Source organism: Penicillium cataractarum (genome assembly GCF_028827025.1).
Source record: "Penicillium cataractarum strain IBT 29864 chromosome Unknown utg000004l, whole genome shotgun sequence".
In the NCBI taxonomy this organism is placed as follows: domain Eukaryota; kingdom Fungi; phylum Ascomycota; class Eurotiomycetes; order Eurotiales; family Aspergillaceae; genus Penicillium; species Penicillium cataractarum.
This window is the reverse complement of record NW_026622740.1, coordinates 1,137,290-1,162,187: the sequence shown is the minus strand read 5'-3', so window position 1 is coordinate 1,162,187 and position 24,898 is coordinate 1,137,290. Positions and strand designations below refer to the sequence as shown.

Sequence of the window (24,898 nt, the reverse complement as noted above, 5' to 3'; positions counted from 1 at the left end):
TACAACCATATATGTGTACTATTAAAGTAGCTATGGCCTAAACTCCGAATTTTGCACTTATCGATATGATAGGCGCCGTAGCTCGAGATGATAATTCATACAGACCCTCCATTACGTTAGGCCGAAAAGGCAAGAAGCGTTTGATACACAAAGTTAGAGACTTTGAATTTATGTTTTCATAGGGTAAATGACCCAATTAGATAGCTATTCGCCGAGTGCCCGCTCATTCCAGGTAATCTTCAACAAAGTGGACACATTCGCAATCAACCCAATACTTTCCATGACACTGGGTGAGGTTCCCCCACCTGGAATATGCGTCCATTGAGTAAGCAGGTCACTGAGATGCGGCCCAATATCGAGAACATTCGATGACATAAGTCTTCGCAAGGTGCGGACACGAGATGCAGCTAACGTGATGAGTATGACCGACGCCATCCTGTAGGTAATTTGCTAGATTAGCATTGGTAGTCCGTCAGCTTGGGGGAGAAACTTACGAAAGGGAGCAAATCCAGGTGTCGACCATGATAGTGTGCGGCAGGCTGCGTAGGTTTTGTGCGTGCATCCAGCAGGCCTCAAGGCACAGCTTGGATCCCTCGTAAACAATCGGAGGGCATCTTTCCACGGCATCGCCATTGGACAGGGCCCAGGTTAGATAGGGCCGATAAATGACGCTCTTGCAAGTCAGGTACCGCTGGCGAAGAAATGCGCCTTCCTCTGTGCGTGTAGGATCCAAATTGATAGTAAATTGGAAAGAAAATGGTAAGAGGTCTTTCCACTCATCCAGCTGGTAGGCCAGCTCTGATACGACAGACGGAAAGTGGTGATTGTCAAAGCCGACACCAGCGTCGCGAGCGTAGAGAAGATCGTGGACTCGGTTGAGCAGTCGTCGCATGGATATGCAGGCGAGGAAATAGAGTGACGATTGCTCTTGGTCGTTTTCAGACTCCTGTGTACAGTATTCACCCGGTAGGGGAATGGAGGATTCTATTTCTGCAATCCCTGTTTGAGGAAGGCCGGCAAGTTCGGCAAGAAAGTCGCTGGATTATGGGGTCAGATGTACCCAGAAAACGGAAACCAAGGAAAGGAAAAAAACAGAAGAGGAAGAAGAAACGCACCTCTCGAGAATATAGCAGGACCAAAATATCCGACGAAGGCATTCTAGCTGCTCAGGTGTCTGCCCCGGGACTTCATAAGACAACAGAAGCCGACATTTAGTTGCAGCTGCACTTATAAATGACCAGGCTTGAAGGGGTCGCTGCAAAAATGAAAAATACAGCCTGTAATTCCATATTAGCCAATTGATCGATTGACCTGGACTGGAAGGTTGCTCACCCGGTAAAGAATAAACACTGCACTGCATCCGCCGTAAACCCTGCTTGAGCTAAATAGATTTTCTTGAAAGCACTATCAAAGTACAACTCCCCCATTAGCCGCCGCTGTCTCTGGCTATCTGCCTCGCCTGCCTTGGATGAATCCCGGTGCGCGAAACACCGGACCAGTTGGCAAGCACATCCCAAAGCCATCATCAGCAGGGACAAACATGACCGTGTAGTCTCTTCAAATGTACCCGCTATGATATGGGCTTGCAACTCCTCTGTTGTGGCTCGGGCCATAGTAGGATACCAGAAGTTAATACCTCGCTCAAAGCTTCGGACAGTACTCTCTACTTCCTGCTTAGGCATATATGGCTGTACCATGCATTGCCGATGAGCGAGAGGTGCGCGGGTACTTTCAAGGCGGAAAACGGAAAAGCCACGCTCTTTGATCAAGTTTCCGAATCCGGCAAATTGCGGCCATGACAAGATTGACTCGGTGGTTGATGCATGAAAGGGGGATAACGTGGCATTGGAGATATGATCAGGACATCCTTCACCGCGATGGGCGTTGCTCACAGCGCTTGGTGAAATGACTGCATGAGGCGATATCGCAGAGGGATTTTGGCTTGGACTGCGGCGGGCAGCCTGTTGGTTTGAAACTGTTGCTTAAGTAACCGAAGCATGGCATTGATCCCATTCCATGAGATGGCAACGAACCAGTTGAGTGAATAATTCTTGCAATAGATTCTCGGACCGAATGGCAACATCCAGAATTAAGTCGCTCTTGCTCTTACTGCATGGGGGTTGTTAGCGTTACGGGGGTCAGGTGAAAGGACCGGAGCTCACGAAACGCACTTGATGGTCTCAGACCCATAGACACAGTCCGTCCCTATTTGGGCACATGTAGTGCAGGGTCGGCGACCGTCGCATCTAGCTGATGTCAACTTGCAGATCCCGATTGGAAACCCCCCAACTGATGGGGACTAACCTCACTTTTCGATTCCGGCAAGGGTCACACTAGGAGGCAGATATTAGCATCGTGTCGCGGGAGCTCTGCTTGGCATCTTCCTTACCGCTAACGAAGTTCTTTTACGTTTATGGCTCTCATTTTGGTGTCCTGGAGACAGCATTGTGGTAGATTGTGGAGTACGGCGAGGGAAGTGGGAGGTACAAAAGTCGGTTGAATCAAATCGGAGTTGGTGCGGGGCCCCGCATCACGCATGCAGGGGGCTAATTTAACCGAGGTGCAGACTACATGTAGTCTGTAAAATGTTAAACTCAAGGCTCGCTTATACATAAATCTTAATCCTTCTTTGAAGATTGTCGTTAAATTACACACGGCCGCCGCGCCATGCCTACCTAACTAGCTACCTACCTATGGTTGTTGAAGAAGGCGCTGTCAAAATATATTTACCACGAAGATATGAGTGGTTATCTTGCAACGGATTATGAAGAACAACCTTATGGAAGAGTAGTGTGCTGGGTATTCAGTCTGTCATTAGGTGGTTTGTCCTAGGCCAATACCTAGATGGGCCAAGAAAATGAGAATGTAGCCTATGGATACATCCTTGGTCTGGCGGTTACTATGCACAGGAAATGGCCTGATCTGTGCCCTGGCCCTTTCTCCTTTCCACGTTACATACAACGCCTTCGACCCAACATTACACAATTAAACATCCGCACGACTAGTTTCGACTTCCGTCACCTCCAATGTCCTCAGCACGGTGGAAATATCACGGGGTTCCAGACTCTTCTTCACCGGATTTGGAGCGGCAAAGACCTCTTCCAGCTCCTCGAGGGTCCGTTCTTTAGTCTCCGGGAACCAGAAGTAGATCACAACCATCTCGATCAGGTCCCACCCAACGAACACGGCATAAAAGTAATAGCCCAGCTTCTCAAAAGCGGGCCCAGAGCTGTACTGGATAATCGCACTGCTGATGTTGGATAGCAAGTTGCCGAGTGCAGTGCCCTTGGCGCGTGTGTTGGTCGTCAGTGTCTCGGCAATATACATGCTTTGCAGGGGCGTCCAGCCAAATGAAAAGACAATGCCGAAGAGGTAAATGAACGCAACGGCAGTATTGGCAGAGTTGGAGTTGGTAGGATCATCAACGGAGAGCTTGGATGTTCCCAGGATGACGGCAAAGGCAACGGAGCAGAAGAGAAGCGAGTAGATCATAAGAGGTCGACGACCGATACGGTCTGTGAGACCAGCACCGGAGACGGCTGTGATAAGGCAGAGAACGTTGTAGATGGCATTGAGCATGAGTTGGGTCTTGACCGATCCAATGCCAGCATTCTGGACCATCACCGGGAGATAGTAGCTGGTAAGGCTATTACCAGAGAGTTGACCAAAGCAAGCCATGCCAGCCACACAAATAAAACGGCGACGAGCAGAGTGGGAGTTGAACAACTCGCGGTAATCCCACCATTTCTTGCTGAAGTCCGCAACGTCGACGGTAATCTGGTGCTGCATCTCCTTGACCTGGAGGGTGACCATTGGGTGCGAGGCATCCCCTTCTCCGTGATAGCGCGCGAGAATTTGAATGGCCTCCTCCGTGCGGTCCTGCGCCATGAGCCACCGAGGCGATTCAGGCATGAACCAAGTGCCAATTGCGACAAACACGGACGAGATAAGCTGGCACCAGATAGGGATCCGGAAACCGTACGCGTGAGGGATGTCTTCGCAGCCATAGACGATCCAACCGGCGACGATGGAGCCAATATACCAGGTGCAGTTGTACAACCCAGTCAAGGTTCCACGCCACACGGGATGTGCCATCTCTGAGACGTAGCATGGCGCACTGACACAGCAAAAGCTGACCCCGAAACCAAGGATGAATCGACCAGCGAGGAACATTCCATGGGAAGTGGCGGGTGCTTGAATGCAAGTTCCGATGATGATAATGGCGGCTCCGGTGAACATGCCCCTGCGGCGCCCGAAAATATCATTGACGGGGCCGGAGAGAATAACCGCTGGAATAGAGCCAAGGTTATAGATGGCAAATACCAGGCCAGTCGACGAAGAGGCGGTTTTCCTGGAGTTTACTCTCGGGTCAGACAACGCAACTTCACTCGTCTCCGGGTAGACTCACATATGGAAATATTGCTGGTAAGTTGTCATGTCATTCAGTCCTCCCATCAAGGAGCCGTCGTAACCGTTCAAGCATCCACACAGATATGCAATTACCAGACAGCCGTACAGGCGAAACATGCTGGCGGTCCATGGACTGCATTTCATCGATTGAACCGCCTCGGCGAGCTGAATGGCATCGCTCGTTTCCTGGAGGTCCTTCTCGCCCCGTTCCATCCCATCCTTGCTCACCTCGAGCTGCTCGAGGGTAGCCTTGGTGGACTCAGTAGTCATGTCGACGGAGAAATCTCAAAAGTGCAAAACTGGGCTCGAATTGAACCACGCTGATCCCAAGCCGCTGGTTAGAATACAGAGCTCGAATGGGTCGGGGGATGATCGGCGGTACATGGTGATATTTATGATTCTCTGGGGACTAGCTGCTCGGCATATCCATCGCGCCATGCTCAGAATCTGGGGTCGCATGGAGTTTAGCTCTGGCGTTGAACTAAATTGAACTTTTTCCCGGTGGCACGGCGGCACGAGTGTTCACATTAGGCCATCAATGGATCCCGTTCCAATCAAACTTGGGGTATCTAGCATCAATTTCGGAAGATGGCCCCCCAAAGCCCAGGTAGGTCACGGGCTCTTCCAGTCTCAGGGTTGCGAGTCCCGACTGTGTTCGTCTCGGTACCGAGATCCCCGAAACGATGGTGTGGTGTGGGGATCAGAAACCCATCGTCAAGCTGGGCCTAACGTAATTTAGCCGGATCTCTGCCGATCGAGAGTTACGAAGTAGGAGGATTGAATTGTCCGGGCCGAGAATATCCCCAGGATGACTTGCGGGGAAGTCTAGAGTTGGCCCCAATTCATAGGGTCTCCCTTTCCAGGGGTCTCCGTGCGAGCAAGTAGTCATCTGGGATGATCGAGATCTCCAAAGATGTCTGCGAACCTTGAGAACGGAGACATTGTCAGTGGTCAGACATCTCCACCATAAGCCCAGCGCACAGACCAGACAGACACTTCTCGGCTCCGTTACCCCCGGACCCTCATCATGCCGAGAGGGGTAGCTGCATCTGGTTTGCAGACCTCCAGCCTTCAAATCCTACGCTAATGGGGACCCCCGCTCAACTAATTCCTTCGTCCCGGTGCCACGTACATGGCTAAATGCAAGTTCTTATCCTCGCGGGTACCGGGCCCGAAAGCTGGGGATCTGGGATGAGATCCGAGCGGGAAATCGCACCCTGGATGTCGAGAGATAGCATCTGCTCGGTATGGTGGGCCGGCATGACCAGCTCCCTATACGAAGACCTTTGCACTTCAACCAATCGTCTCCACAACGCGTCCATCTCCGATGTTTGCATTGGCAAGTCGCGTGTTGAGAAACTCGGTGCGCTCCACCCTGCGGCGAAGGTTGAAGCTCCTTGACGCAAAAATGTGCTGGAGGGGGGACAAGTACAAGGTGTTTTGCCATCCCCGCTTCCATCAAGATTTTCTTTTTCTTTCTGGTGCGTCATTCTCATCAAGCCGAGCATTGCTTGATACATAAGCTGTCACCCACTGTCAGAGCTACAGAGAATCAAATTCCTCAAAGTCTGTCAGGATGGGTGATTTTAAAGAGACAATCGCCATGCCCGCCACCGAGACCAGCACCAATGACTGGGAAAATCCGCACATCTTCCAGCGGAACAAGCTCCCTCCTCGTGCATTCTTTCTCCCGAACACATCGTTGTCACTGAATGGCAGTTGGGACTTCCATTATGCGCCATCTCCTCTGCTAGCACCTGCAATTGGTAGCGATGGGAAAAGTGACCCTTCTGTTGATACTAATGAATGGACGAACATCACCGTTCCAGGCCATTGGCAACTTCAGGGGCATGGAAGTCCCAATTATACGAATACCATTTTCCCCTTCCCTTGCGACCCACCGCGTGTGCCCAGCCACAATCCTACGGGTACATATCGCAGATCCTTTACGGTTCCATCGGACTGGGATCTTTCTGCACAAGTACGTCTTCGGTTCGACGGCGTGGACAGTGCGTATCACCTCTGGGTGAATGGACAAGAAGTGGGATACGCCCAGGGGAGTCGCAATCCAGCGGAGTTTGATATAACCAAGCTCATTCGCCATCGCGGGGAGAACGATGTGGTCGTGCGCGTGTATCAATGGTCAGATGGATCGTACATTGAGGACCAGGACCAGTGGTGGCTGTCAGGTAAAGACTACTACCCCCGTAGGAAATTCTAGACTCGTTCTCACCATGGCTCTTTTAGGTATCTTCCGCGACGTCACCCTACTTGCTTTCCCATCGGTAGCTCGGATTGAAGACTTCTTCGTGAAGACCGAGTTGGATCAATCCTACACCGATGCTGTGTTGAAAGTCACAGTAAATGTGCTTGCGACGGAATCAGTGCTGTTGGAAGCGACATTGCGCAGTCTGCGAGGTACACAAGACACAATCGGATACGAAAAATTATCTGTGGTTGAGAATGGATCGGTCACCTTGACAATTCCAGTGAAAAGCCCCAAGAAATGGACCGCGGAGACACCAAACCTTTATGATCTCCAGATCACCTTGGGCTCTTCATCAAACGGAGGTAAACCACTACAAGAGATCAACCATCGGGTTGGTTTCCGTCAGGTCGAGATCAAAAATGGAAACATTACCGTCAATGGGACACCAGTGCAATTCCGAGGTGTCAACCGCCATGATCATCATCCGCTCTTTGGTCGAGCTGTGCCTTTGTCCTTTCTCCGAGAAGACCTTCTCCTTATGAAGCGCCATAATATCAATTCCGTGCGGTGCTGTCACTACCCGTCCCATCCCAAGTTATACGAGCTCTGTGACGAGCTTGGGTTATGGGTTATGGACGAAGCAGACCTAGAATGCCACGGGTTTTATGACGCAGTCGCACGTCCTCTCGACGTCCCAGAGTCCATGGACTATGAGGAGCGTAAGAAATTAACCTTTGAGAAGGCTGCTCAATTCACCACCAACAACCCGGAGTGGAAGGATGCCTACGTCGATCGTGCGATCCAAATGGTCCAGCGGGACAAGAATTATGCTTGCATCGTCATTTGGTCCCTTGGTAACGAGGCATTCTATGGCCAAAATCACCAGGCCATGTATGATTACATCAAGGCTACCGACCCCAGCAGACCAGTCCACTACGAGGGAGACCCGGAGGCAAAGTCGGCCGACATGTTCTCCTATATGTATCCGTCAGTGGACAGGATAACCAAATTGGCCGTTGCAGAAGGCGACAACTTCAAGAAGCCTATCGTGCTCTGTGAGTATGCTCATGCGATGGGCAACGCCCCTGGCGGCCTAGAAGAATACATGGAGGCATTCCAGAAGTACCGACGCCTGCAAGGCGGGTGGATTTGGGAGTGGGCAAACCATGGTCTATGGGATGAAGAGCGCGGTTTTTACGCTTACGGTGGAGATTTTGACGACTACCCTAACGACGGCACGTTTGTCATGGACGGTCTTTGCTTTAGCAACCATACCCCCACTCCTGGTCTGGTTGAATTGCACAAGGCTTATTCACCTGTACACGCGTGGTATGCCGATGGTTCGATATGCATCGAAAACCGGTATGACTTTGCCGGTCTCGAGAATTTGCATGCATTCTACCGCGTAGAAGTATTGGACTCCGAGTAAGTTTCCTATTGAAGGCACGGGCTTCTTGCACATACTGACGAGACTAGATCCACTGTCATTGCTAGCGGTACTCTTCGCCTTCCCTCCATCGAGGCTGGAAAAACTGGGAAGTTGGAATTCAACCCAGATCTTCCTGCCATTTCAGAAGGGGAGATCTGGCTGACGGTCAGCTTCCAGACTACGCAGGATAAGCCCTGGGCTGCCAGTGGGCATGAAATCGCTTGGTTCCAACACCAGCTCAAGACCCTCGCTGTGCGGCCCAATCCTCCCGCCAATCTTTCCATTAAGTTGGAGTCTAGTAGAGCCGTTCATACCGTTAGTGGCTCTGATTTCAGCCTTACGTTCTCGCGTTCCACTGGAGGGTTGACCGGCTGGACGGTGAAAGGTTACCAACTCCTTGACTCCGATTCCAAAACTGGCATGGCCCTGGTTCCAGGCTTCTGGCGTCCTCCAACCGACAATGACATGTCCTGGGCTCTTGGAGAGCGACGCCGGTACTCAGTGGATGACATGCGAGTACAGCTGCGCAGCATGGATGTTGCGCACTTGGGTGATGATCGCATTCGGATTACGACAGAGTCGTGGTTGGGCCCACCAGTCCTCGCATGGGGCTTCGTGGCTACCACGACCTACACTATCGGTGGGGACGGCCATCTGGTTGTCTCCGTGCACCTCAAACCTCAAGGTCCAATGCCAGCAGACCTTCCTCGACTGGGTCTAGACCTTCGCCTCGCCGACGCATTTGACAATGCCAAATGGCTCGGTCTGGGTCCTGGGGAGTCCTACCCAGACAAGAAGCGCTCTCAAAAATTGGGAATCTACAAGGCTACCACGGCACAGCTCCAGACCCCATACGAAGTGCCCCAAGAAGGCGGAAACCGATCCGATACCCGTTGGCTACAACTTAGCGACAACCGTGGCTGGGGCATCAAAGTCTCTCGGAACTCGGTGGATACGGATAAGGACACTGGTACTGCTTTCCAATGGGTCGCATCCCGGTACAGCGCAAAGCAAATTGAGACTGCCAAACACCCTTGCGATCTTGTTCCTGGTAAGACGGTTCTTGTCCGGATTGATGCTGAGTCCAGCGGAGTGGGAACTGGTGCTTGTGGCCCGACGACTTTGGAGAAGTATCTTGTGCCCTGTGAGGAGCGAAAATTCCAGTTTGAATTTGCTCCTACTTTTAAGGAGGGTCATTGATGCTAGTCGCGTGGTGGTTAGCATGCAGAAAGCAAGGGATGCCTTAGTCGAGCTTGAAGCAGCCATCTTCGGAGAAATTCAAGGAAGAAACATAAGGGAATCATGCATACACCGAGTTCTTAAAGAAGTAGATATTTGAATGACCAAGAACCCGCTTACAGCCAATACCTATGAAACCTCCTTCCTTACTTCAACTTTACAAGCTACTCCTCCGACACCTATTGTCCCGATGTTCAAGGCAAGACCGCAGTCATATCAAAGATCCAGGTCCCCACAAATCATCCACACATCATCGAGTGATTGTTTGAACAGTATGCCCATTGTGCGACACAATTCTACCGTATATAGCAAGTAAGAATACTTCTAGATCGAGAAAGCGAAGTTCAGTCAAGACCCTAGGAGAAGGCAGCAGGACTTGCGCATGTTCCCAGCCCCGCCAATACCAAACCTCACATATCGCTCTTGCATATTCGATGATGGTCTATGGCGCGATTCTTCGTTTCTAGTACTCATTTCCCAGGGTTGTAAGAGGATGGTCCTTCCTGGTAGTAGCGTGCGATTCTCTTCGTCGGTGGGCTTCTTCCGCTTAGCCCAGGGCCATAGTCGCCATAAACAGCGCATGTTGAACACTCTTAGTATCTCTAAGAAGTTGGTCAGAATCACTCTTTATCCGAGTCGCGGAGTATGGGGCTAGAGGACTCACATTTTGCATGGGATCACAACGTAGGGAGGTCGGATACTTTCCATTAACCTCTTATCTAACGGCCATCGCACGCATTGGGGAAACTTTTCTATTTAAGTGTCTGAATGCTTGTCGCTGGGTTACGCAGGCGTTTTAGTTGGCTCTGCTACCTCAGACGCCTACGTATATCATCTCAAAGATTCAGCCCTCCCAACAGCCCGTTTTGGAGGGAAAGACCCTTACTTTTGTGACATTTCCTCATCCTGCTGAATAGGGATTGCAACGGTCCCAGTGTCCGTGTAACCCACAGACAGGGTCTGAGTGCTGGTAGAGTTTACTATCCTTGATTTTTCAACCCGATGGAGTCATTTAAACTCTGGCTTGGCAACACAAAGAGCAACCTCGACTCTACCTATCTTACCTCCCTTGCTCGTACGGAGTATTGTTAAGCGGGTGGCTCCCTGCATAAGCTTAATTAGGCTCGACCACCGAACCCATCAAGATGAGATCGCAAGCTTGGGATTGAAAGAAGCAAATTCATGGAGCTTGATTGTCTCCCACAGCTACCCTAAGCTTTCGCGCAATTCCTTCTCCATCTTGCCCAGTGCGATAAACCTTATCTAACCCCAAGCGGAAGGTTAGTTAAGAGTCGCTATGCCCAATCAGCCTGGCTTTAATAAGTGGAGCGCGGCTTGTTTCATCTTAAACGTGGAATGGCGCGACAGGCCCCGACGGTCGACCGAGTCCAGGCACTGCTCAATATAATATCAGGGAAATGATAGCAGAGCTCTTCGATTTGTTGTGACTCGAGCGCGCTATCACTTAGGACTAGTCAAAGGGAGTTGAACCCCTGAAAGAGCATAGGTAAATCCTGCTTTGCAAGCTTTCAGATCCTTAATTTGCGACCACTCTCTGCACAATTTGGAAATATCTCCACAGCGCAGATCCCGTTTCATCGTGTTTAAATCTGTCGCTAGTAAATGATAAATGATCAGTGGTGTTTTGGAATTGTAGTCTAGATCCGAATCAATTATCCAATTAAGATTCCAAGGAAGTCGGGGGCGTCCAGCACTTATTGGGACGGCAAATGACGGAACCAACAAACACAAGTCCTCAAACCTCTCGTTCTACGATGCGCGTACAGTAATAGCTCTGTTCAGAGCCCCGGTCTTCCAACGCAAGACAAGACGGAATAATGTGGGGTTTCGGACGCGTTCATAGTCCTCCTCCCGTCTGTCACTGCTGGGAAATTTGTCGGGGCCCTAGGCCGTGCGCCTGCGCCATCTTTTTGAGAGATCATTTCGGCCAACGGCTGTCTATGAGGCTTGGCACGGTTGGTCCCATGGGAACCCCGAAAGGACGCCCCCGGGGGTACAGCGAATGAGAGACCCGGTCCTGACTGCGCCAGAAGGGATCAGTGCTGCTGCAGTCCGGCTAAGAGAGCAATGGTGATCAGCCTGATGATGGGTTCTAGAATAATAGAAGCAGTCAATCTCAGACAGTGTAGAGTTTCAAGAGGAATCGTCATCGGTATAATGGTTAAAAGTCGTTAAAAGATCTGGAGGTAGGAGAGTAAAGATCCCATTATCATCACCTGGTCAAAATCCATGCCTCAGGCTCCCCAGCACGAGTCGACTCCCACGGTTTCCTCCTTCGCCTCCGCAATGGCGGCTTATCGCTTCTTGTCTTTCTTTTAATTGCCCTTCTTTTTAGCCTTAGCCTTAGCTGGCTTTAGCTCCGAACCTTTAACCCTGCGTCCTCGCTTCCCCTCACTTTTCCCAGTGCTTGTCCTTCACTCCTTTCGTCCATCGATCCTCCTCCTCCCGCAGCCCCCAATTCCAACCCCCGTCCCCCTCCTAGTCCGGTCGCATGAGACCCCCCCAAACGAACCTCATGCTCCGTTAAATCGCTCTCCGCTTAATCGACAGTGCGCGTTTACAAGTCTGGAACTCACTCGTTTCTACTCCAGCTTGAAGAGACAAGGTTCCGGGGCCCCAGTTGGCACCCTCCCCTCATCATGTTGCTCAAACCCGCAACACCCCTCACCATCTTGCTGCTGATCGCATTCGCCCTCCTCTTATTGACGTGCCTATCCACCCCCATCGTCAAAGGCATCCCACTGGCGACCTTTAAGAATGTCGACTACGGTGTATTCGGCTATTGCCAAGGCGATCAATGTACCAAGATTCATGTGGGATACACGGGGAGTAAGTTCATGGCGCGATATCGTTTCTGCCTGCTCCTGCTCCACATCGTAGCTAACCATCCTTGCAGACAATATAGATAGCACCGGCGGCGACTTCAACCTTCCCTCTAGCACTCGAAAATCGCTTTCCTCGATCCTGATCGTCCATCCAATAGCAGCATTCCTCAATCTCGTCTGCCTCGGCCTTGCCGCTGCCGCGCATTTCCACGCTCCGTCACATTCGCCGCGCTTCCTGCTTGCTCTGCTCATTCTGCTCCTGCCCACCCTTCTGGTGACTCTGCTCGCATTCCTGGTTGATGTTTTGCTCTTCGTGCCACATTTGCGATGGGGTGGATGGATCGTACTGGCATCCACCATTATCCTCGTCTCGTGCGGAGTGGTGACTTGCGCCATGCGCCGTACCCTCGTCAGTCGCAAGGCACGGAAGCGTCGCATTGCTGAGAACGCAGAGATGAGCGGCGAGAACTACTACAATCGACAGAATGCAGCGGCTGCCGCCATAACTACTGCGCCAGTCGCGACGGAAACCAAGGAGGCCATGGTTTCTGGGTCTCCCACCTCGGAATCAGGGCCAACATTCGCCACTTTCCGTACGGAGACCCAGACCAGCGACGATGACCGTACTCCGCTTAACTCTCGCAATGCCAATGCAATGCAAGACGTCCCTCCGCCGCCAGATTCCCAGTTTCCCAATCGATATGGGTCTCCGTATCGCTCTCAGGAAGACGCCGGTATGCCCCCTGCGGGCCCGTATGGTAATCCCCAGATGATGCGCAGCCCCTCGGATCCCAGATTGCGCCCCCAGTACTCTGATGGAAGCATGGGTTCTCGACGCGGTGGAGGCCCGCCCGGGTTTGGCCCGCGCGGCCGGGGAGGATATCCTCCTCGAGGTGCTTACGGACGTGGTGGCCCTTACATGGGACCGCCTCGGGGTCCTCCTGGTGGCCGCGGCAGCTACATGGGAGGCCCACCACCGCGTGGCCGTGGCGGCATGATGCCCGGCCGTGGAGGCCCCCGCGGTGCTCCTGGTTATTCGGCTGGTCCCAATCGCAGCTTTGACTCCTATGGCCGGCCCATGGATGACCACTATGATCAACCCGGAATGGCGCCGGGCGGCCCAATGCGCGAACCATCACCGGGACCGATTGGTATGGCTGTGTCTGCAGATAATGTGGGTCAAGCCATTGAAATGCAGCCTCAAATGCGCCGAAATGACCAGTATGAATCGGAGCCGTCGATGGGCAATGGGTCTCATCCGCACGCGTTGTCCGTCGATGGTGCCCACGCGCCTCTCGAGAGCCCAACAAGTCTTTACAGTCGTACTGAGTAAGTTTCTTCCTGAAGAGTTTATTATCTTGTGCCCTAGCTAATCATTGTAGCTCCTACGTCCCTGCTCGTGCTGGATGGGGTGCCCAGGAATCCAGCCTCGCTCCACGCCCGTCTCCCTCGCCCGTCCACGCTGGTGCTGGGAAAACTTCCACCAACTATTACGAAGACGTGGACCCACGCTTTGCCCGTCGACCTTCACCACAGCCGAACTCGTCGCTTCCTTCTTCTCTCACCCCCGGAGGTGGTCATTGTAAGTCTCGTCGGCAGGCAAATAACCAGTTTCATTCCTTTGCTGACATACATTCAGTCTGATGAACAAGTTCATCCTCTTTGCTCTCCCTACGATTCCACCGACATTAACATCTTTTCCTGCGATACCCCTTCGAATCCTCTTACTACCTACGTTTTCTTGGAACGACTATTGAATTTTCTCCCTAACATCATGGCAATGCGGATGGAGATTGGAGTTTTTGGTGTCTAACGATCTTACCTGGCGGTTCTCGTCTCAATGCTCTTTCTTTCGTTTTCTTGCTTTGCCGTTGCACCCTCCGATCTCTCACTGATCCCGAAGTACACGACTGTTGCTTTTCAATTAAGTATTGGTACACCATATGCTAGTTGTTTTCTCCTTTTTGACATGTACAGAAGTTGGTTGACGTGATGTACAGAGTCCGATGTCATACTGGCTAGTTTCTTCTTGATTCTCCTTTTTCTATTAACACGAAAAGCACCTCGTGCGAATTTCCATGCTCCGCCCTTTTTTCTTATTCGTCTAGCTTCTCTGGGTAATCTGTCCCTTAATCACCCGAATCTACAAAACCGTTTCCTTTGCATCCCCATAAATAGGGATTTTCAACAGTATAATCTTCTCCGCTCATAGAACCTGGAACATTGTTCCTGGTTCCGCACCGCACGTGATATGACGTCGGCCAGAGTAGTCCAGGCCTCGTCGCGCTTTCCGCCGATCATGACGGCCACGCTTGTGCTGTTGACACAAAGCTTGATTTTGGCAAGCGCCACTAACTTCCCAGCGCATGCTTTTTCCACTCTCACTAGAGAAGCCACACATTAAACCATGCGTTCTCGCTCGATCTCACCTCCTGTTTCGTGATGTTCTCTCGCTAGTGGCGCAACGACCCGTCTCTATGGACCTATTCTCGGACACTACTACACAGCATGAATGACCCCGGGCTCGACGATGCCATTGCGGACGAGGCCAACGCTCTCGATCATACGTTACCTCATGACGAAAAGAGTGATACCCGTGAGATAGACGCAACGCATCCCCATGCAGCGCGATGGTGGCTTGCAAGTACAGCATATCCATTGGCCGCAGTATGCAATCCTTATTCCTTGTAGGAATAGATGCCCAGATCTAACCCATCCCCAGGGCACGTTCGGGCCAATGTCTAGCGCTTTCAGTATCTGCTCTCTATCGCAGCCATGGCGCATGGAAATACTCCCCGGTGGCGGAGAGCGAGATATCACTGATCCAAAATGGTACGCTGTCGCCGTGAAACTTGTCTTGCCGCATATTGATACTTTTTTTCAGGGTGACCGCGCTCAATGCAGTCTCTCTTGTTTTTGCACTCATTGCAAACTTGGCGCTTTCGTTGAACATGGCACGGCGCATCCGGTTCGAGGTCGCTCAGCCGATCATTATTATCGGATGGTACATATCATCTTTTCTGCTGCTCGGTATTCTGATCGGCTTGGGGGTACTCATGTACGAACCGCAAAATTCTGGGCACATGTATACGCAGGCATACTTTTATGGGACCTTTGCTGCTGGGCTTTACTTCATCATCGCATCCTTGCTGGTTGTCACCGCGTGGGGTGCCCACAAGGGACACTACAGTCGCGAGTACAAATTGACTACCAGTCAACGGACTTTGATGCTACAGACTATCATCCTGTTCATCTACCTTTTAGGAGGTTCAGCCGTCTACGCCAGAATCGAAGGCTGGAAGTTCATGGATGCATTGTATTGGGCTGATTTCACTCTACTCACAATCGGTATCGGCAACTTTGTTCCAATTACGCATCTTGGTCGCGGGCTCCTCTTTCCCTACGCAGTTGGGGGTATTGTGATTCTCGGTCTCATTATCTCTTCTATTCGGACGCTCATGCTGGAGCATGGACGACAAAAGATTGCCGATCTTCTCACTGCACGCACTCACAAGTTCCTAGTGAAGCAGGCTTTCTCGGAACGGAATAATCGCTTGGTGCCGAACCTGCGTGTTGATGAAAATGAGGAAAATGAGCTTAGTGATCGCGAGAGACAAAAGCGAGAGTTTATCACAATGCGACGTGTTCGACAACTAGCAACCGTGCAACACAAGTGGTTCTCGCTAATCACATCTATGCTTGTCTGGATGGCACTGTGGCTCATCGGTGCAGCTATCTTTTGGCGTTCCGAGGATCATCGTCACTGGACGTACTTTCAGGCTCTCTATTTTGCCTACTCAACGCTTCTCACCATCGGATTTGGCGATTTTTACCCGGTCAGCAGTCTAGGAAAGGCATTTTTTGTCTTCTGGTCCCTTCTTGCCGTTCCAACCATCACTATCCTCATCTCCAACATCAGTGACACCCTTATCCGGTTTGTCAAGGACATCACTCTATTCATTGGTGAACTCACCATCCTACCTGGCGATGAACCCTTCCACGACCGTATCAAGGACATATTCCACATCTCCTGGACAGACAAATGGCTCCAAGAAACCACAGGCGAGAAGAATGCCTCTCAAGACATCCTCACCGACACGGGCAACGGCACTGAACGAAATGATTTCAATGCCCGCCGCCACGAAGTCGAAGCCGAGGAACACAAAAGAGAAGAATCCGCCCGACGCCGCGGCGACATCGCCGCCGAAAACGTACACCACTACCACTACCTGCTTTTCCGAGAGATTCGCAAAATGATGGAACTCGCCACCAAGAACCTATCAAAGGAATTCGACTATCTCGAGTGGGAATACTATCTTGCTCTTATCTCGGGACAACACAAACCACCGTATGAGTCGGATACAGAGCAGGCTAAGCAGGATTTGAAACGACAAAAGAAGTTTCGGGATTGGAGCTGGATTGATAAGAAGAATCCGTTGTTGGGTGAGAAGAGCGAGGTCGAGTGGTTGTTGAATGCTTTGACTGAGGCGCTGGAGAGGGAGTTGAAGATGGCTAGTCGTGATTATCATTCGCCGGATGAGGGTGATGAGGTTGAGAGTAGTGCTGTTGTTGGGGATCGAGGTGATGAGGGTCTTGAGTCGGGTAGTGCAAGGGAGGAGGATTAAATAGACCGCGGAGGAGACATCTATACCTATCATGCACAGCTTTATCCTAAATCACGCGAAAGTTTTCAAACTCATCAGAATTCAGTGTCTCAAGTCAAATGCAGGTCTGAAGTGAAGGTATACAGTTTACGGATGATGTTCTGAAAGAAGAATCGAGGTCCTGACAGCGGCATTCCTCTCTCCCTGCGCATGGTGGGTACCACCAACGGACTATGCTAGAACAACAAATTCATGCCATTCAGCCAATAATTGGACAGGCTGTAGGTACATGGCAGTACCTAGGTACCTACCACTCTGATCCGAGGAAGAGGAGATAGGTAGGCAAAATATACATTAAGCTTTCGAAGGGAGTACGGCTGCCGAGGTTGCGCGATAAATATCGCCAAACCATCCCCTCATTCCATTTCCCTGCCCCATACAACTTTTATGGAAACACGAATGCCAGGAATGAAATATGTTGCGAAGAGGAGATTTAGAAATATAGTCAAGATAGTTGTTTCGTCTGCATTCTGCAGATACAATAGTGCTACCTAATCCACTCTAAACAGTGAATTATCGTTAGGTTCAAGGGTTAACCTAGCCCTAGATCGCGCTATCCAGACATAGGTGCCCAAGGACGATCTGTCGGGCATAGCCTTAAAACTCTACGCTGAAGATTAAAACAAATGCTAGGTAGAAATGCCCAAGATATTTTAAAGTCTAGAAGTCGAGTGGTAACCTAACCCTACCAACGGCGTCACTGCCATACGTCATACTTAGACCTTCAATAAATACGCAAAGCACTCGAATGGACAATTAGGTATTATCACCATTGAAAACTCAAAACCAAAGACAAAACAAAACAAAGCAAAAAAGCTGCTTCAGGTAAATACAAAACGCCATGAGAAAGAGGGACACATAGAAGACGGGCAACCTCGCTCAGTCTTAAGAGGATAAAATTGAAAACGCAAGAGAAGAGACGCTCGTTCGTGATATGAGAAACCTAGGAAACAAAGAAAATGAAAGGAAATGAAAAACAAAAAAAAAAAAATTGAAAAGAGAAAAGAGAAAAGCGCAAGCAGCCTCGCCGCCCCCCATTTTCTATGTACGCAACGCAACGCAACCCCGATCCAGATCTGATGCAGGCATGCATGTTTCGAACGCAGACACAGATGCAAAGCAAGGAACTGATGAAGAACACACAATCGCCCCCGTCTCAGACTCTATCTATCGAGGTTTTCAATCTCCCACTTCACAAGTCAGATCTTGCGCCCTGGATACTCCGACTTGCCTGGCTAGCACGACTGGGACTCGTACGACTAGGCTCATCTTCCTCGAGCACGTCGCTCAGACGCGTCGGGTGACGGTGGCGCGGCGTGACGGATTCCCATCCTGTACCAACACCCCAGCCGGAGCCGCTATAGTCGGCTGTAGTCGGTGGGTAGGGTGCGTGGACGGGCGCTGAGCTACCGCCGGACGTGTACGCGCCGTCGGTGGTGTAGTGGTGGTCGTACTCGTCGCTGCCCTCCGAGGGTGGTGCGGCCGGGTAGCTGAAGGGATGGGTGTTGTCGCGTGAGTACCCGGTGTATTCTTCCTCGGCCTCGCTGCTGCCGACGTACGAGTGTGCGTCGGGCTCGGAGGTTGGGGCTGGATAGGATGCCGTGGTGGGCTCCTGCGGATACAGTTGGCTGGTGGGTGGGTAGGGTGCCTTGGAGACCGGGGGATCCGTCTTCTTAGGCTCGATGAATGGATCGGAGCCTGTTGGGGACATGGGCGTGTTTTCGTCATAGTATGTGCGGCTCGTGCTGGGGGCTGTCGGTTTGCCCGGGTAGTCTGTACCCATGGAGGTTGCTGTTGGACCGCCGGGATATGGGCCCTCACGGGTTGGTGGACGGGTTGTGTGACGGCTGGGGACGCCTTGGACCATGGGGACAACTTGAACACCACCGACGAGGGTGGGCTCACCGTTGCGAAGGGAGTTGGTTCTGTCGCGCTCTTCTTGTTCGCGACGGCCAAGTTCCTCCCATGCGCGCCGAGCTTCCTCTTTGGAGATTTGGAGCTCGCGTCGCATCTCGCGGAGGAGATCCTCGGCACGGGTCTTGTCTTGCTCGGCCGTTTGAGCGGCGGCGAATGCGTCCGCGCGGCCCTGGCGTTCGGCTTTCAGTTGACGTTCAAGGTCCGCCTGGACCTCCTTAGAGCGTTCCTGCTCGGCACGAGTGTCGAAGAACCAGCGCTGGAACTTGCGCTCCGAAGAAGCACGCAACCGCTGCAGTTCGACGACGGCGTGGAACAGGTTGGCACCCGCGGCAGACAAGTCGGTGATCTGGCGAGCGAGTTGCTGGCTAAGTGGATCACGTTCCAAGTCCTCATTATGCTGCTCGAGTTTCCGGATCCAGTAGCTGGTGAGACCCTCCCAATGGGAGGAAAGTGTCTCCCACCGTTCAAAGGCATGTGGGAAACCGGATCGGCGTGGCTGCTGGAGTGTTTGTGAGGTACCACCAGGTTGGTTGCTGGCAGGAGCCGGTGCAGACTTAGAGAAAGCAGTTGGCCCAGTTTGAAGTCCCGTTGCCGCGGCTGCACTCTGCGAGCGAGCATGCTGAGCAGTTGGCCCCAGATGCTGTTGACTTGATGAAGGTGCCAGTGGCGGTTGGCCGGACATATCATGACCACCTATCTGGGAAGGTAGAGCTTGATAGTCCTGCCTGGGAGCTGTCGGTCCGGTACTGGTGGTAGGACGATAACCAGGAGTAGGCCCTGGAGCTGTGACAGCCACATTTTCTGGAGGTACTTGAGCTTGAGGGCCTCTGGGAGCTCGTTGCGGCTGGCCACGGCGCTGTGTAGCTGGATCAGCAGCGCCAGCAGCATACTGTTGAGCTTGAGCTTGAGCTTGCTCCTGTTGCTCCTGCTCCAATTGGTGTCTCTCCAACTCTTCCTGTTCCCTCTCGCGGGCCTCTTGCTCCGCTTTGCGACGAGCCTCCCGATCTCGACGTTGTCTCATTATGTCTGTCGGGGTGCGAACGCCACTCGGCGCTTGTGAAGTTGCAGCTGGGATCGGAGCCGGGGCAGCTTGAGGCACCCGCGAGCCACCGTTTGAAACACGGCCGTTGCCCGCAGGCGCGGCGGGACCAGCAACGCCTACCATATCGGACATAGAAGCATTCGCTTCGTCCCAATCTGTGGTGAAAGCGAAGGGGCGACGAATGGCCTCTTCAAGCGCAAAGAGAATGGCCGAGGCAGTTCGCGATGAAACACCGGTGGTTCTCCGCGGCCAGTACGAGGAATTGAGAAGCTCGTACGGATCGTCGATGGTCGACCCGTTCTCGTCAGTATGAGCTTCGGAGAGAGCCGGCGGTACTCCTGCGACGCCGCCTTCTAGACTCGGCTGAACAAGGACTGGGATTTGCTGTGCTGGCTGTGGTTGGGGCGGCTGTCTACTCGATGCGTCGTGCGAGACAGTGCGACGGTGCGGCAATTGGCGAACGTCGGGTGAGCGGCGAACTCGACGCAGAGGGCGCTGCGAATCTGTCGCCGAAGGTGGACGGTAATCAACTGAATTGGAGGAAGAAGGACGGGGGGCAGATGGCTGCTGGCGCTGCTGCGCAAAGGTCGTAAACGTAGATGGGTCGTGACGGTCGTAGACTTCGTGAGATGCTCGGCGAGTGTGGTGAGACACTTCTGGTGCGGGTTGAAGGAATGGGCGAGATGAAGACAATGTGAGGTTTGACTGAATTCCAGGAGCTGGAGGCTGTCAAGCCCTAAGGGCGTATCGCAATGGCAGTGTCAAGCACTTCCGCGCAAGGTTGTGAACAAGCAGCCCGTGAGGCTGTGGACAGCGACAGTAGTGTGTCAACCCCGGAGCAATTGAGAGACAAGAGATTCTCAAGTGGATAAAGGTTGGAATGGGGGGGTTTTTTTCAGTTACCGAGAGAAATGGAGACTAGAGGGAAGAGGGAACGGGGGAGAGAAGTGGAAGTCGTGGTGGCTGGTTTAATTGAGATGGCTGGGGTCGAGCTGCAGCGCACCAAACGTGTCGCGCGGACCATCCAGCGCCTACGCTGCAGCGCAGAAACAGCCAGTCCCAGATGAAATCAAGTGAATTGGAAGGAAAAGGGAAAAATATGAGGACGAATTGGGCGAAAGATTGAGGCTGTGGAATAATTGGAATCGAAGTTGGGGGAAGATCCCGCGGCGATGACAGCAGGAATGTTGGTCCCTCTCTCCCTCGGAGAATTCTCTTGTTCCTTTAGGAACAGAAAAAAAAAGAGAGAGATAAAGGTCAACTAGGGTCTCTCGACTTGCAAGGGACCACTACTAGTAGTGATCTTGCACAAGGCAAGAGAAGCACGAGCTCAATAATTGCCTGCACCGGAACTGGCTCGGTCGCACAGCGGACGATCGGGAATTGAACGAACGGGCAAAGGAAGAATCGTCATAGGTACGGAATGAAAAGAGTGACAAGGTAGGAAGTGAATAACCAGAAGCAACTCAAGGCTCGTGAGTGTATAGTTAGTACCTTAGTGAAGGCAGACAAGTTGGAGTGGGATAGAAAGTGAAGCAAGTCTGGCCACAATCCTCAGGCAGATCTCGACTCGCAAACTGGACACGACAAAAGAGCGACGAACAACTACTGTACAGAATTACTCGTTGGACTATTTACCATGGGACTACTTGGGCCATTCAAAGTGCCGATCTTAGACTCCATCCCCAGTGCCACGGTTAGGCGACGAAATACAATACAGCTAGTTGCGATAGTCACATACGGAGGGTAGTGTATCCAGATGGTATACTTACACAGAGGCAGTACCTATGTATGGATGTAGCCAGACCCAGATTTGACTTCGGTTACTTAGCCCTGTCAGCTTGTATAATAATGATGCGCTGGCAATCGGGCACTAACTACGTAGCCACATCTTTAGTCTCTTAGCCTGGAATCCTATCTATCGGACCCCAAAGAATCCCGAGGCAAACAATCCCCCACCTCTAGGCCCCGATTCCTGTCAGAAATTCAGTCAGTGCGAAAGGAGAAAACAACGGGGGGACTACTGACTAAAGAATACTCTTTCCCAAACACGAAACCCATTGGGATCGGGCCCAGTCGTTCCACTGGGACTACATTTAAGGAACGAAAGATGGGACGAACTGCTCGGCTCTTCCCCACTTTGGAGATTAACCCCCCACTACGGACTGAACGACCAGGAACTGCCGAAGCTTTGATCAAAGCTAGAGCAATCCAGGCACTCATCTTCAAGGCATGATCTAAACGGTAGAGCAAGTACCTATCGCTCTAGTTCTACCCCCATGATAAAAACTCTACTGACCTGAACTATAACCACTTCTCCGCACCCCACATGCAAATTCTGGATCGAACGTCTCACTTGGATCAGGGGTAAAGCCAACCAAATGAACTCAAATCCAGTCAACTCTGGCCAACTCTGCTTGACTCTGTTTGGGTCCCCGTCAATTCAAATCAGTCATCTCAACCCAAGGGGTAAATGAACTATACTCAACCAACAGCACCAAACAGAACCTCCTTCCCTGGTTGCCCCTGGCACAACCTACATCTAAACAAACACTACACTAGCAACGCGTCTTCTCTATATACCAGACAACCAAGTCTAGACCCCTGCCCCAGAACAAATTCCCCTGCAAGGAATCCTCATCGGAGCTTTATTGACGCGGATACTATACCCAACGCCCTGGAACCTAGAGCGAGGGGACCGGGGAAGCTTCACCCGGTGCATCGCGGACGTAGCCTAGCGGATTGGATACGCCCCCTTTCCCAGAAAAAAAGGACGATCAGATCAGATCTAGGTATTATTCTTTTCTTACAGCGCAGATGCAGAGGTGGATGCAGACGCTGAAGAAGAAGTTGATCGGACCCATTCGTCCCAATGTCGAGATAGGTTTCACGTATGCCTTGCAGGAGCTTGCAGGAGGATGCAGGGCATCGCGAGATCGGGACGGAAGGCTATTCCGCCGGGACCTTCTGGGGAGACGGGAGTGTTTCAGGTTCTTTGTGCTTTGGTTCGGGGTTCCGGATCTTGTCCGTGCCAATTGGGAGGTGGGAGATGGTGGGAATATATTGAGACATGGTATGGAGATGGGTGATAGGTTTGATTCATTGTCTAAGGTTTGTTATGTCTGGGTATAGGCTTGTTCTTCTAGGGGTACAGGGAGATAGGTAGCTGATTTGAAGAAGGCCTGCTTGGTACTGCCCGTATCTATGTCAACTACTCTAGTTGAGTGACATCCAACGTGCTCACAACCATGGAGTAAGGTGCCCTTCCTAGAGGAGAAAAGCTCGCAGCGAGGGTCTGGTAAACCCGATATAATGGAATAAGTCCACGGTGAGCCCTTTAGGATCGAATGTCAAATCTTCCTATGGAGGTGGTGGTCATGAATAATCAACAGTCATCAACTGCACTACAACTTCAATATATACCCAGCATAAGAAGAATGTGAGCGGAATAAAGCGAGGGCGATGCAGTGACGAGCGTTGGCCTGGTAAATCGCTCGCCGGGTGCATGGATTTTCGGAGGATAAGGCCGCAGACAGCTTGTTTCCTTGACAATCAGGGGTTTATAGACGCAGGCCGTAGATATATATACATGTAAACAGTGATTCTATTCGATTGGGGCTCATAGGCTGCAGCGAGTCTGGATCTGGCGATGCAGCCGGTGCAGGGGGGACGGGCAGGTCCGTCTGTTGTTCCGCTGTATGTATGACGGGATGGGATGCGTGTCAAACTTTTCATTGGAATGTGGGGAGTGGCTTGGGCTGAAGAATTGGTTTTTCGAAAGGAAGCAAAGGATAGAGCAAAGAAGAGAACTAGTGTACACTTTATCGGATACTGCAAGTTAGTTCGTACAAAATGCGCAGTGCATGAAGCCCCATCGGCTCGTCTACGAGTCGTCCCAGTCAATCGAATATGTGAGATCGAGATCCAGTTTCAGATTGATGGGGCCGTGGAGATTGAGAGTGGTAGAGTGATATCATATATACAACTACGCTCATCGGCTCCGATGGCCAGACTGCCAGCCAACGACACTACAGTACTAAGGTTGGTGACAGCTTACACTTCAAAAGGTCGCGTTGTCTTTCTAACTCGCCACATTCGATTGGTCCATTCGAGCACAGGCTCGAGAAAGAGCCAATAGGAGCACGAATCGCGGCTTTGACTATCCGCGGCTCGCAAATGTGATTTGTCGACTATTACGAAGTGTACAAGTTGCCCAAACGGGCATGGAGCGCCGCCCTAACGAAGGGGACGGGAACCAGACAAGGCGGCAAGATTAGAGAACCCTTGATGCACCATCAAAGTTAGGAACTTGGATCCGGCGACTTGCGGAGATCTCCCAGGGCAAAAGGGCCCGAAGGGAGTTCTGCACGGACGGAGCAAGTCGAGCTCAAAGCTCAACCAGTTAAGGGTCCAGAACTGATGGACACACAACAGTTGAAACCCCGTCCACGCAAAGTGGAACAGGTTCTAGGGGCAAGCCGGTCGGTGTTGCGACGGGTGAGGGGTGACAAGGGCTAGGGAAAAAGTAAACGTGGGACTCGAGCTAGCCACTGCTAAAAAGCAAGCAGACGGGAAGAGTAGCGTACTAGGCTTGGAATTGGGTGTTTGGGCATTGCGAATGACGATAGTAGGATTTAAATCCAGTGCGGGGAACCCAAAAAGCCCAGCGATTCCAGAGATGGAACGTTGCAAAAGCTGTCGAGCGCCATCTGAGGCTCTCGAGCTCGGGTCCAACGCCGTTGCACGGTTCCCAGGAATGGGGAATTAAGGAATGGCACCGAGGGGAGGGACCCTTTGGTGGTCCAGGAGTCGTCTTGTGGCTGTTCGAGACAGCGGCCACCTTCGCCACAGGCGGCCAGTCCGAGTCGACACGGACGAGGGCGATCGGTGGGGCTCGATGAGCTTAGTGGCTGATCCGGAAAGGCCTCCCCGGGACTGGTCTGGTCCCAGGAGACGGGCAAGGCTGATATCTCACATTCTCCCGCCAACCCAGCCTCTGCATGGGATTTTGGTGACGCTGGCAGGCTGCGGGCGTGGGCTTTGTATCGAATGCACCGCGGTCTGTGTAGGTTCCTCGATGTATCGTACCGGCGAGGCTGCTAACCGGGTACATGAACGCGTGCTGAGATGAGATCCATCAGT

The 24,898-nt window shown here is 52.0% G+C and overlaps 7 protein-coding genes across 7 annotated transcripts; 4 read left to right on the top strand and 3 right to left on the bottom strand.

The window, feature by feature from the left end:
- Positions 1 to 204: 204 nt before the first annotated feature.
- On the bottom strand, positions 205 to 2,299 carry N7496_004959 (fungal specific transcription factor domain-containing protein; the record flags this gene model as incomplete). The annotated part of the gene is made up of 6 exons (XM_056697888.1): positions 205 to 436; positions 495 to 1,037; positions 1,116 to 1,277; positions 1,333 to 1,961; positions 2,034 to 2,109; positions 2,172 to 2,299. Coding segments are annotated over 6 exons (1,770 nt in total), but the record flags the coding sequence as incomplete, so codon positions are not given.
- Positions 2,300 to 2,985: 686 nt separating this feature from the next.
- On the bottom strand, positions 2,986 to 4,680 carry N7496_004958 (sugar porter family MFS transporter; the record flags this gene model as incomplete). Its single annotated transcript, XM_056697887.1, has 2 exons — positions 2,986 to 4,351; positions 4,409 to 4,680. The coding sequence occupies 2 exons, from the start codon at positions 4,678 to 4,680 to the stop codon at positions 2,986 to 2,988; spliced, it is 1,638 nt and encodes a 545-aa protein (XP_056556412.1).
- An 870-nt stretch (positions 4,681 to 5,550) lies between these two features.
- N7496_004957 (uncharacterized protein) lies at positions 5,551 to 5,811 on the top strand (the record flags this gene model as incomplete). Its single annotated transcript, XM_056697886.1, has 1 exon — positions 5,551 to 5,811. One exon carries the CDS (start codon positions 5,551 to 5,553, stop codon positions 5,809 to 5,811), a length of 261 nt encoding a protein of 86 aa, XP_056556411.1.
- A 175-nt stretch (positions 5,812 to 5,986) lies between these two features.
- N7496_004956 (putative beta-galactosidase) lies at positions 5,987 to 9,248 on the top strand (the record flags this gene model as incomplete). Its single annotated transcript, XM_056697885.1, has 3 exons — positions 5,987 to 6,599; positions 6,658 to 8,044; positions 8,096 to 9,248. 3 exons carry the CDS (start codon positions 5,987 to 5,989, stop codon positions 9,246 to 9,248), a joined length of 3,153 nt encoding a protein of 1,050 aa, XP_056556410.1.
- A 2,699-nt stretch (positions 9,249 to 11,947) lies between these two features.
- Positions 11,948 to 13,777, top strand: N7496_004955 (putative pH signal transduction protein PalI; the record flags this gene model as incomplete). Its single annotated transcript, XM_056697884.1, has 4 exons — positions 11,948 to 12,137; positions 12,205 to 13,462; positions 13,516 to 13,715; positions 13,773 to 13,777. 4 exons carry the CDS (start codon positions 11,948 to 11,950, stop codon positions 13,775 to 13,777), a joined length of 1,653 nt encoding a protein of 550 aa, XP_056556409.1.
- Positions 13,778 to 14,641: 864 nt separating this feature from the next.
- On the top strand, positions 14,642 to 16,758 carry N7496_004954 (potassium channel family protein; the record flags this gene model as incomplete). The annotated part of the gene is made up of 3 exons (XM_056697883.1): positions 14,642 to 14,800; positions 14,856 to 14,965; positions 15,018 to 16,758. 3 exons carry the CDS (start codon positions 14,642 to 14,644, stop codon positions 16,756 to 16,758), a joined length of 2,010 nt encoding a protein of 669 aa, XP_056556408.1.
- Positions 16,759 to 17,989: 1,231 nt separating this feature from the next.
- On the bottom strand, positions 17,990 to 20,780 carry N7496_004953 (uncharacterized protein; the record flags this gene model as incomplete). The annotated part of the gene is made up of 2 exons (XM_056697882.1): positions 17,990 to 20,461; positions 20,760 to 20,780. The coding sequence occupies 2 exons, from the start codon at positions 20,778 to 20,780 to the stop codon at positions 17,990 to 17,992; spliced, it is 2,493 nt and encodes an 830-aa protein (XP_056556407.1).
- Positions 20,781 to 24,898: the final 4,118 nt, after the last annotated feature.